Source organism: Camelina sativa, chromosome 8 (assembly GCF_030686135.1).
Source record: "Camelina sativa cultivar CO46 ecotype springtype chromosome 8, ASM3068613v1".
NCBI classification, from domain to species: domain Eukaryota; kingdom Viridiplantae; phylum Streptophyta; class Magnoliopsida; order Brassicales; family Brassicaceae; genus Camelina; species Camelina sativa.
The window spans coordinates 7,615,957-7,628,860 of NC_141887.1; the positions used below are offsets into that span (position 1 = coordinate 7,615,957).

General features: G+C 41.0%; 2 protein-coding genes and 2 pseudogenes across 2 annotated transcripts; all 4 read right to left on the reverse strand.

Moving 5' to 3' along the window:
• Nucleotides 1-445: 445 nt before the first annotated feature.
• On the reverse strand, nt 446-2,834 carry LOC147939783 (meiosis-specific protein ASY2-like). Its single transcript, XM_087461028.1, has 4 exons — nt 2,477-2,834; nt 2,018-2,347; nt 1,204-1,937; nt 446-1,066 (listed from the first exon to the last, which is right to left on the reverse strand). Exons 1-4 carry the CDS (start codon nt 2,832-2,834, stop codon nt 446-448), a joined length of 2,043 nt encoding a protein of 680 aa, XP_087317154.1.
• Nucleotides 2,835-8,706: 5,872 nt separating this feature from the next.
• On the reverse strand, nt 8,707-9,645 carry LOC147939784 (putative F-box/kelch-repeat protein At5g24040 pseudogene; annotated as a pseudogene).
• Nucleotides 9,646-9,649: 4 nt separating this feature from the next.
• LOC109125904 (putative F-box/kelch-repeat protein At5g24040 pseudogene) lies at nt 9,650-10,245 on the reverse strand (annotated as a pseudogene).
• A 668-nt stretch (nt 10,246-10,913) lies between these two features.
• Nucleotides 10,914-12,407, reverse strand: LOC104706701 (putative F-box/kelch-repeat protein At5g24040). The gene is made up of 3 exons (XM_010422910.2): nt 12,081-12,407; nt 11,522-11,996; nt 10,914-11,423 (listed from the first exon to the last, which is right to left on the reverse strand). Exons 1-3 carry the CDS (start codon nt 12,332-12,334, stop codon nt 11,031-11,033), a joined length of 1,122 nt encoding a protein of 373 aa, XP_010421212.1. The 5' UTR covers nt 12,335-12,407; the 3' UTR covers nt 10,914-11,030.
• Nucleotides 12,408-12,904: the final 497 nt, after the last annotated feature.

Consider the following 12,904-nt stretch of genomic DNA (forward strand, 5'->3'; position numbering starts at 1 on the left):
TAGGTCACGTCTCTCTTCTGGTTTTACGCGGAATATCAGCATCCAAGGAGCTCGGATGTTCGGGTAGTAGGCCATCCCCCTTTCAATAGCTTCGGCATTCGAGAACGTCGGGGCACCATTCCCGATAAGAGGGGATTCCACGCTGCTAATAGAGTTTGACATCGCTCAGGTTTAAAGTTTTTCAAGAATTGTTTAGTTTGGAGACCGCGCTGGTTGATTTATATGCACACTGGGGGGGGTGAAATTTCCATAGTCTGAGCAAAATGGCAAAAGTGCAAATTTCGAGAATTCGTTGAGTTTTCCTTTTTGGCAAAAGGAAAAGTTCCGGCACAAAAAAAAAGGAAGAAAAAAGCTTCAAAAAGGGAGAATGGGCCGAACAAGTCGGCAATGTTTTACAAGGGTATTTAAACCCACACATAATAAAGTTTGGGGCAAAAACAAAAAATTAAAGATCAGCGTCCAAAGCACCGGTCAAATCGGCTTGGAAGCTCTCGGCATTGGAGCCATACGGATGGTAGACGGAGTCCGGAGCCATCGTTCCGGGGTGAAGAAGTCCGTAGCCCAGCTGATCAGGGGACATGACGAGGTCATTGTCATTCAGTTCAAGGACGTCGATCGCTTGGATAGTTTCCTCGGCTTTGGCCTTGTTCATATTAATCTCCGCGATTCGATCCTCAGGAATAACGGCCCCCTTCTCGATCAGATATTGTACAGTTTCCTGCACTCCAGTAGCTTGGTTTAACAGGTCTTCCAAGGGGCGAATCTTCTCTTGTTCGACTAAATAAGCCTTGACCTTATTCAATCGAGTCTGCGCCTTCTTCGCTGTTCGCTCCACCTTCTCCAAACGATCCCGCCGAAGTCTTTTAACCTCAAAGTCGAGTTTGATTTTCAACTCGTTGCATGCTCCCTGCAGTTCGGATTTCTCTTCTTCGAGAATAAGCGCTCGGGAACTCAGTTCGCCAATCCTCAGTTCGGATTTGGCGATGATACCGTCCTTTTCAGCGAGAAGAGCTTCAAGCTCCTTGATCCTCTCGTCCTTAGCTTTGCTGGCAACTCGGATCCAGACCTTTTATCGCTTTTGACTCGCCTATCGTACAATTGAGTCAGCGTATTCATCCTGGCGGCAGTCTGTGAATTCAAAGAACATACGTCAGTATTGCCCGCACAAAGTTTGAACGAGTTAAAGAAAATGATAAGGCTAACCATCAAGTGGGATTCGGCGACGTCAAGGAACGCTTGTTGGAACTCCAGTTCGTCCGCTGACGGAAGAATTCGACTAGAGATCTTCAAGGTTCGGAAAAGTTCGCCTGAAGCATCACGACTTGTGACCAAAGGGGTATCACCGAAATACTCAAAGGCAAACCGATCCGTTTTGTCATTTTCTCTTGCTAGACGGAATCGGTCGGCAGATTCCAGTCCAGCGTCTTCAGCTGAGCGTTTGCGGTTTGCTGCTGGCTGCGGTGCCTTCTTTTTGTGTTTCCTCTTCTTCCTTTTTGGTCCAGCTCCGAGCTGAGGAACATCTTCTTCATCGTTTGGAGGGTCGGCATTTCCTAAAGCTAGGGGAGGGGTATCGCCTTTCGCAACATCGACCGTGTCGACGTCTTCTTCGGAAGCCCGAGTGGGATCGACGACGGTCCGATCCTGAACAGGATTAACGTCAGACCGGTCATGAGGAGGATTGATATCAGCTTCGATGGCAGCCTGGGTTTCTCGGCGAACGACCTGGAGACTGTCGGATTCAATGACACGTGACCCAGCTGGCTCCGCAGTTCGTCCCAGCGAACTCACGAAACTTGGGAATGTTGTCCTGGGTTTGCCCATCGATTTTTCAACACAACTACGGGTAATAAATTCCCACCGATGATTGTTCCCAGATAGCAGAGCGTTCCTGACAGGGTGATAGTCCGGAGCTAGACGTGTTGCGCAAAATGGACGATCTGGAAGCAAGACATGAAAAAGTCAAAATTAGTCAGAGGTGCCAAAGTCAATTAGAATGAACTGGAAATATAAAATCTACCAGGATTTTCATTCCACACTCTCCGATGGAAACCGAATGGATTGACGAGCGAGTACTGATCGACGCGGACATAAAAGTAGTGGTTCACCCACTTCTTGAATTTGGAAACTCTTTGACCAGCAAGGAAATTGTGCGCCGGTCTCATATTCACTTCCCAACGATGCGGACTCTTTAATGACTTGAAGTTGGACAGTTGCTCAAAGCATTGAACTCCAATGTTAACTCCGACTTCGGCTGCTATGGTAAGGGCAGCCATGAAGTTACAAATGGCTCCAGGGACAAATTGGCAGATCGCTATCCTGCCTCTTTGGGCGTAGAGTGATATCAATGCTGGGATTGGGAATAGGAGGCGGTATTCAGTAAAATAACCCTCGTACAAGCATATGTACCCTTCCGGCGGGTTCTAGGGGCGCTGGTCGGCTCGAGGGATCAGAATTGTGACGTTGTTGTTAAATAGACCGCATGATTTCAGCATGTCGTTCACGTTTTTGATCGAACTCAAACTCTTATCGCCTCCAATTCGTCCTTTATGATCTAACAAAGGATCGATATCTTCGATTGAGATTCCTAAAGGCGTGAATCGGTCTTCTTCTTGCGACAACACATCTTGAGTCAGTTCGTTACTCCCGTCTTCATGACGAACTGGTAGATGAGTCTGTGATGATGACGCTCCAGGTGAGCAGCGAGTTAGAAGAGATGGGATTTCGGAGCCCGATCTACTGGATTCTCCGATCTGTGCGACGCGTCTGGAGGTGCGACGAATTAATTGCTCGCTTTCGCTTTCCGGCGAAAAAGAGGGATCCGAAGTGCCCGCCATGATATGAGTTCGAAGAGTGCGGAAGAAAAATGGAGATAAATAATTAAAAAGAAGAGAGTTCGGAGAAGATTACCTTTCACTATTGGGAGGAAATGAGAAATGACGAAGGGAGGGGGTGTATTTATAGAGTCGAATGGGCGGCAACCCTACGAAGAGTCATTATGACCTACGCGGCTCTTCGACTTCCGACCTAGCAGATGTGACGCAAACGACACGTGTCATCCGGACGGTTCACATTGAAACGGCGCGGAAATCCCGGGTAAAATCAAATGATTCTTTATGGTCTAGATCGGATATTCTCTTTCCATAGTTCAAAATATTCAAATTGTATTCCGAATATTTAGAACTGGGGGGGACTAATTGTTGGTGCGGGATTTAGCACCCCCCACATACCGAACGAAACCAGAAAGACAATTTGGTTATTTAACTGGGAATCCGGTTAGGTACTCAGTTAGGTCATTTAAGCCCACTTCGGATAGAAGAAGCCCAGCCTCGAGGATGAAGAACCGACTTCCACTTCGCCTGGCGGCCGATCTAAGAGATAGAGTAACTTTCCTTATTTCAGTTCGTCTGATAAGGAAAGTTAATATATTGTGCGATTCATGAATATGTATAAAGGGGGAAAGACTTCTCCATTGTAAAGCATCGATTATTGAATACAATTATTGAGTTCTCTTCTTGTTCTTAGCAATAGTTTAGATTAGTTTTCTAAGAGAGTTTACTTTATTGAATTTGTTTTCCCCCATAAACAAATTCATTGTGGAATTCCAGATTCTACAATAGCTGGTCCATATAAACCTACCACATATAATAAATTTGTCTGCTACATAAATTTCGAAAGAATGGGTAATATACTAATGTTATCGATCGATATGTATCACATAAATTGCTTGCAACTTTTAAAAATCCGGCTTATTACATAAATTGTATCAGTTTATCGACAAAAATATTACATCTACGTACACATACATAATTCTTAAAGACGTTTAAATGATTTCGTATAACTTTATTTCAGTCTTATGTATGCTTTATAAGATATCAAAGTTTTTGAGGTTGAAATGTGATGATGATGCAAACATGTTCGTTTTTATTGTGATGATCAATCATCCGTTGGAAATGTGATAAATAAAAAAGAGATTGAATAATGAATTTTCTGTGTATTCCTTCGCATCCAGAAGTCGAGTATATATACAACTCTACAAAGAGGTATTGTCTTGGAGACCAAGTATAAATCTATAAGATATGTAAATAATATATATTCTCCATTACCCCCCTTCAAGCTGGAGCATGAAGATCCAAAATGCCCAGCTTGTCCCGAAACTCATCAAACTCCCGTTGTCTCAAAGCTTTTGTAAAAATGTCCGCAAGTTGTATTGTTGTGGAGACATAAGCTGTGGCAATGTTGCCCGACTTGATTTCATCTCAGATAAAGTGAAAGTCTTTTCCGATATGTTTGGTTCTTTCATGAAAAACCGGATTCGCACTAATGTGTAAAGCAGCTTTATTATCACAGTAAAGCCGCATCGGTTGCGTCAAAACTACACCCAAATCTAAAAGGAGGTTTTTCAGCCAGTTCAACTCCTTGGTCGTCATAGCCATTGCTCTGTACTCTGCTTCAGCAGAAGATTGACTCACCACATCTTATTTCTTTGTTTTCCAAGAGATTGGTGACTGTCCGAGCTGAATAAACCAACCAGTCGAAGCTCGTCGTGTCATTGGGCAACCTGCATAGTCGGAATCACACCACCCATAAATTTGAAGATCACTGTCCGCACGAAACAATATTCCTTGGCCTGGGCTGCTTTTCAAATAATGAAGAACTCGAATAGCAACTTCCCAATGTTCTTTTCGCGGAGCACTCATAAATTGTGATAAGATATTCACCGAGTATGCTAGGTCGGGTCTAGTAACACCAAGATAAATCAATTTACCAACTAGACGTCGATACTGTTATGGGTTTGAGAGAAACGGACCAACTGCCAAACCAAGTCGATGATGCTGTTCAAGAGGAAAGAATATCAGTTTCGAATCCAACAATCCGGTCTCAGCCAAGATATCAAGTACATATTTCCTTTGACTCAAGTAAATCCCTTTTGGACTCCTTGCAACTTCGATACCCAAAAAATATTTTAACACACCTAAATCCTTCATGTAAAAACATGTGCTGAGATATTTTTTAAAGTCTTCTATCGTTTGAAATGTGTTTCCCGTGATGACCAAATCATCCACATAAACAAGTACCCTGATTTCTACTCCATTCTTCTTGTAGATGAAAAGAGAATAATCCGCAAATGACTGTTCAAAACCATATTGTTCGAGTGAAGATGCAAGCTTGGCAAACCAACAACGTGGAGCTTGCTTTAGCCCGTACAGCGACTTCCGCAGTCTACATACCTTACCATCGTTGCGTGAAGGAAATCCAGGTGGCAACGTCATATACACTTTTTCTTCGAGATCTCCGTGAAGAAATGTGTTATGTACATCCATCTGATGGACTTCCCAGTTTCGAGCTGCAACCACAGAGAGAAAGGATCTAACCGTAGTCATTTTAACAACTGGAGCGAACGTTTCACCATATTCTACTCCAGCAACTTGTCTATTTCCTAACACCACCAGTCTCGCTTTGTACCGTTCGATTGTCCCATCGGAACGATGCTTTATACGAAACACCCATTGACAACCAATTGCCTTTTTGTTCTTTGGAAGATCTTCAAGTGTCCATGTCTTATTTAACTCAAGTGAACCTATTTCACTACCCACTGCATTTTTCCATCGATCATCTTTCATTGCTTCTGCAAAACTTCGTGGTTCATGCGCACTAGTGATCGCGGCCAGAAACACTTTATGATTTTCAGAGAAATGACTACACGAAACCACAGCTGCAATAGGATATGGCTTGTCGGAGTCTACACAAACGAAACTGGTATCATAATCTTTAAGATACCCAGGCTTTTTGTGTTCCCGTTCACCAACACGCAAAGGAGCCGTGACGTGTTCCTGTGCAGGAGTGTCGCTGGCGTGCTGCTCAATATCATCATCTTCTTCAGTATTATCAGTAGAAACATGATCAATATCGCTTTCATTCGATTTTATATTCACTGGCAGAGACACTTCAATTCTATCAAGAACTACATTCGTATTTTCACTAGTTACTACCATCGGATCAGTTCCCACCAGACCTCCTTGATCATCATCAGTTGTGAGAGCCGCATGTGCATTATCAGCAAAAGGATCTTCAGTTATACTCCTTTATGTAGACAAGAAATGAATGGTGTCTTCACGAAACACCACATCTCGAGACACAAAAAATCTTCTCTTTCCAAGTCAAACACACGCCACCCTTTCTTTCCATGAGGATAGCCTACAAACACACATTTCCTGCTGCGACTTACAAACTTGTCACCCTTATTATCTTGATTACGTATATAACAAACACATCCTATCACACGAAGATGATCGTAAGAAGGTTGTTTTCCATACCACACTTCATAGGGTGTCTTGCCATTGAACACCATCGATGGTGTTCAATTAATCAGATATGCAGCTGCAAGTGCACACTCTCCCCAAAATTCAACCGGTAAGTGTCCCTCAAACATTACCGCTCGAGCCACGTTAAGTAAGTGCCGGTGCTTTTGCTCCACCCGACCGTTTTGTTGTGGTGTTCCAACACACGATGTCTCATGCTGGATCCCTTCCTCTAAAAAATATGTCGTTAATGACATGAATTCACTGCCATTGTCGCTACGGATCGTTCGAACTTCCTTCCCAAACTGTCGTTTAACCAAAGCGAGAAAGTATTTCAATTTTGTCGGAGTTTCACTCTTTGCATTCAGAAGATAAATCCAAGTACCACGAGAAAAATCATCAACTATGGTGAGGAAGTATCTTGCTCCTGAGAATGACGTAGTTCTATACGGACCCCAAACGTCACCTATGAATCATTTCAAAAATCTCTGAAGTCTTATTATTGCTTAACGGAAAAGGACAACGGTTTGTTTTGCGTGGATACAAGTTTCACACACCTTATTCGATAAATCACTACTATTGCTAATAAAACCAAAACCAGACAACTTTTGCACTACTTTCAAAGATGGATGTCCCAAACGCCTATGCCACAACTCCACAGGCTGACTTGTGTGACCCTTTGCCGTTGCGACTATCTCCATATTCTGAAAGTACATCAAACCTCCAACTGGTCTACCTATCCCAATCAGCATCCTCATAGTGCGGTCCTGAACAACACAAAATGGAACAGACATTTGTATAACACAATTATTTTCCTCCATCAACTGTGAAACCGATATCAAATCAAACCCTAGATTTTCTATGTAGAACACATCAATCAATCGTAGATGAGAGTTTAATACAACTGTTCCAACTGTGTTTCCTACCACTGTCCGTCCATCAGCCAAAATTATTTGTGTTGGTGTCGATGTTCTTAAATTCGTAAGAATCTCTTTCTTACAAGTCAAGTGATGAGTCGCTCCGCTATCTATTATCCAAGAAGGAGAAAGCAACTTACCCGATGATTGTTCGTCCGCTCCGATGGTCACAGCGTTCATCACACACTTAACACTGAGCCACTGTTCGTCCGTGAGTCCGCACACAGCTGTTCTGTCTGCATCTGTGACCGCCACGTTTGCCACTCCAATGTTGGTGTGTCCAACTACTCTTGCCACGTTTGCACGAGCAACTCCACCTCTTCCTCGTGAAATCTCGGTTGATGGTCCGACTCCTCTTCCACGACCCACACGGTTTCGTGGTCTATCACCCCACCACTCCGGAAATCCCAAGATTTGAAAACAAGTCTCAGATCGATGTCTTGTTCGTCCACAGTTTGAACAGACAATTCCAACGTCTCTGTCATCTCCTCGATACTTTGGCTTTTGTGTTTGTGCCACAAATGCCATGTTCTCTGATTTTTCTTCTGGATTCTTTTTCTTCAACCGAGCATCCTCATCTTGTGTCACCTTCAAGTAAACATACTCAAGCGTAGGCAACGGTTCTTGAGAAAGAAGGTCAGATTTCACCATTCCATAAACTTCTTCGTCAAGTCCCATCACAAAGTCATGAACCTTATCTTCCTCTCTTCTCTTCTCTTCTTCAGCACCGAAATTACATGTGCAAAGTCCACATGTACAGCTCAGCGGAAGTCGATAACATCCAAGACAATCCCAAATCTTCGTAAGCTTTCCATAGTATGCCTCAATACTCATCCCAGCTTGTTGACAATTTGCAAGTTCTTTGCGCAATTGTTGTACTCGAGGTCCGTTGGTAACACGAAATCTCTTTCTTATGTGTTTCCACAAATCTCGTGCTAGTGGCTTGTGTGAGATATTGGACAGCAGCTTCGGTTCGATTGTCATCTTAATCCAAGAGACAATCAATGCATTGATTGGCTTCCAATCATCGTAATCTGGTGATCCTTCGGTTGGGGCTTTGATGGAGCCATCGAGAAATCCAAATTTCTTTCGTGAGTAAAGAGCCGTCTCCAAGTTGATGGCCCACTCTTCGTAGTTATCTCCTCTCAAGAGAGGACGTGTTATGATGCTTCTGGGATTGTCGTTCGAGGTCAAGTCGTATGGAGAAATCGTTCGTCGTTGAATCTCCATCGTTGTCGGTTTCGTAGACACCATCGTTTTGTTGTTTTCGGTCATCGTCACGGAAAAAATAAAACAGGTTCAATAAAGAGATCGTAAATTATGTCACAAAACCAGGATCAAATCAAAAGATTTTATGCCTGGTCTGATACCATGATAAATAAAGAAGAGATTGAATAATGAATTTTTCTCGTACCCAGAAGTCGAGTATATATACAACTCTACAAAGAGGTATTGTCTTGGAGACCAAGTTAAGAAAAGATACGATAAATCTATAAGATATGTAAATAATATATATTCTCCATTAAAATGATCAATGGGGGAGATGGGAAAAGCTGAACATAGTCGGAGATATCTCCAAGAGATCTAAACCCTTGCTTACCAAATTCATACACCTGAAAATGTTTATGTCCATAACCTCCAAAAACATTGACGAATATGATCGAGTTGGGTCTGAAACCCGGAATCTGAGTAGGCAGACAAGAGAAGGAGCAAAAGCAGTCCAAGAACAAGATGCAACCACCCACATCTTCCACTTGAATCCAATCGTTTCGCTCTTCGTCTAACTCCGAAATCTCGAACCATCCCTTTTCGTCTTGGAGTCTTGGTGTGAAATACTCTTTTCGGGTCTCGGTGCAGATCTCTACTAGTAGAAGTTTTCTCCGGACTTGACAAGCTGGATATATACAAATATTAAGAAAAGATAATTTTTAAAAGGCGATTATGTGATCCAAACAAAAATAAAACAAGAATTGATATTATTTGATGCCAAAAAAAAAGTGATAGTATTTTGATTTTTCGTTTATTTAGAAAGAAACTTGTAACTAGACGAAAACTAAATCTAAAGTATAATTTAAAAGTTGTGTTCGCCTTTACCCAACGTCTCCTTGTCTTATCGCAAGGTCTCGACCGCTGAAACGACTTCACTTCTAGAGATGGCTTTACCACTTTCATTACTCCGGTTGGTTCTATGGAATAAAAATGTCCCTTAAACGACGCTGACGCTTCTAGATATATATCTGGTGTTGTCTTGATCTTGGTCCAACGCTCCTCAAATGACCTATACATACCAAGGCCTTGAAATGAGAGCCTTCCCAAAATCATAAACTCCTTGTTCTCTGGATCTAACTGCACAAAGCCGACACGTTCTTCATCTTTAGCCGGAAAACCATCATCGAATAGGTCGCACCAATAGGTGTAACGAGCGACATGTTCTTAAGCTAGCTCAGTGACTTGAGAGTTGAGCAAGTCAAGTGACAGACTTGGATATGAACATCCCCACTCAGAGGAGGTTGTTCTACTGAACAAGCTTTGCAAAGCAAGTTCTCCATTCTCTTCATCTTGCAGCTTAAACAACCTGCGTGGAACATTGCAATTTATTTTCATTAAATTTGACCTATCTCAATATTTAATTTCTAGGGGTCATAGAGACAGACACCTACAGCAACAGTTTTAGAATTTCTAAGGATTGGGATTCAAGAGACATGTTTAAAATGAGAAAGAACGACCAATTATGGTAACTTTTGAATCAAAACTGTTTAAGGAGGATTTAATTACCAAAACCGGTGAGGCACGTGAGAAAGAGACTTGATTAGATAAACACGACTTCTCAAGATATGGCAGTCATCTCCGCAGCCGCCGACATCTGGGGGAAGAGGACATCTAAGTGATGGAATAGGTCGAAATGTGGGAAGACTAGAGGAACGCCACCATGAACATACCGACCGGAAATGGATCAGATCGAAGGGGTTGTCAACTCTTACAGAGATTATGTGGATGATTTCCGGTGGCAACTCCGACCAGTTTCCCATTTCGACTTATAATATATTGACTTGGAAATAGCAATTCAGTTAGATCTGAGCACATGAAGATGTATCTTTATACTCTAATTTTCTTAATTGTTTTCTTGTGTTGATGAGGATCTGTTGACTTTCTTGCTTGCCGTGCAGTCCAAGCTGTATCTAGGGTAAACTTATTAGCAAGTTGGACTTATTCTTCTTGTTCCCATGGGACTTATTAACAAAACAATTTTACATCAAATTTAAATTATAAACTTTTCCTTTTTTACCCAAAAAAATCTCATTTATTTTGTGAAGTGAACTTAGTGCAGTGACCAATGCTAAGTGCTTAATTCACAAGGCATCATCACACTAAGGATCAAAAAATCTCATTTATTTTATGAAACAAATAACTCTCCAGCTTTGCGTTCACTTGATTAAATTAATTGTTAGTCTAACCTAACATTTTGTGATAGCGTGTTAATTTGAATAAGGTAATGCCAAACTTTTCTAAAAACTCATAAAGTTTATGTATTAATCCTCGAAGGAGTAGAATACGTTGTGGGTAGTTCAGTATCATCATAATAATTATATCATCATAGTTTACGTAATTGTTTTTCAACTTTCACCATTTTGACTAATTTTGTTTTTGTTATCTACTACATCATTAGACTCAACCAACGGTCGAAGACCAGATAATATGAATACAATGGGAAATTTTTACGAATAATAGATCGAAGTGCAATTACAAGGTAACCCTTTGTTTGCAGCGCAACCAAATTTTTTTAGTTACATAGAATAAACTGATCAACATAAGATCATTCGTTGGAGATTACCCAACCAGGAGGAGATGGAAACAGCTCAATATACTCTGGGATATCTCTTAAAGATCTTACGCCTTGCTCATTGAATTCAAACACAAGAATGCTTTCATATTCATACGAGTTAGATCCAGCCCACAAGTCCATGAAGATTATAGAGTTAGCTCTAAATCCCGGAATCTCAGTAGCCAAGCATGAGAAGGTACAATAGTGCTCTAAGAACAAGATGCGACCATCCATATCTTCCACTTGATCCCAATCGTCTCCCTCCTCGTTTAACTCTGATATTTCGAACCATATCTTTTTCTCACGGATGTTTGGTATGTGAAAATCATATTTGCTCTTTGTACACATCTCTACGAGTATGAGTTTGTCCCCTGACATTACAAGCTGTTTGGAGACATATAACAAATGACAATAAAACTATATATGTAAGGTATTAAATCGTGACTATAGAGCGTGCGAATTAAAAGAGTTAGTCTCCTTACCCAACGTTTCCTTGTCTTATCACAAGGTCTGGACCGCTGAAATGTATTCACTTCTAGAGTTGGCTCTACCACTATTGTTCTTCCAGTGCGATCTATAGCGTAAAAATTACCTTTAAACGGAACTATCCCTTCAAAAAATGATTCGGGTGTTATCTCAAGCTCGGTCCAACGCTTATCGACTGACCTATACATGGCGAGACCATTGAATGAGAGTTTCCCTAGAATCATAAATCCGTTGTTCTCTCTGCTTAACCCCATAACGCCAATACGTTCTTCACATTTTGAAACGCATTCGAATAGTTCAAACCATTCGCTGTAACACGCCACATGTTCTTGCGCTAGCTCAACGATTTGACAATCAAGCAAATCAAGTGAAAGACTTGGATACAAGCATCTATACGCAGAGGAGTTTCTTCTTAAGAACAAACTATGTAAAATAAGTTCTCCATTCTCTTTTTCTTGTAGCTTAAACAACCTGGCATGATCAAATTCTCTCATCTACTATATCTATCATCAAGATTCAAGAATAAATTCAAAAAGACTATTTATATTTTCTTACCAATATCGTGGACAGTCAAGATAAGGAGACTTAAGAAGGTAAACACGGCTGCTCAAGATATGACAATCATCACCACAACCGCCAGAATCAAGGGGAAGAGGACATCTAAGTGATGTCATGTGTCTGAATTTGAGGAGACTAGAGGATCGCCAAAAGGAACAAACTGATCGAAAGTGGATCAGGTCAAAGGGATTGTCGATTTTCACGGAGATCAAGTGGAGAATCTCCTTTGGCAACTCCGACCATTTTCCCATTTTATTCTTTCTTCTATGAATGATTATAGACGTGGTCTGCTGAGAATAATGTTGGAGCTAAAAGCCTAAAACTAAAACGTGTTGACTTTATCTGTTGTTCATGATATAATACGATGCGTTGACTTTCTTTCTTGGGGGCACTTCTATAATACGATGTATCTCCCAGATGGTTCATGATATTTGATTCTTTTGATGTCTCTTTAGTTACCGAAATCTGTTTGCTCTTGCAGATTTTTCACGACAGCGTCACAGGATAAACATAGAAATATTGTGTTCCTGTTATATTAAAAATAAACCTAGGCACGTACTTGCATTCCAAAAGCTTATGTCCCTGTCTTATTACAAAAACTTGCATTAATTTGAGGGATTTCTATATTAAGTTAAATTGAATGCAGAGATTAATATTTTCAGTAATTTAAAATACAATATCTATTCATTTTGTTGCTAAATCTCAACATTCATGAAAAACACAGGTAAATTGAGTTTCAAGACTAAATGGTTGTGGAGTTAATAATTGATTTTTTCGTTGTACTAAATTTTTTAGTTTTAATAAATATTCCTTTTTTGTTT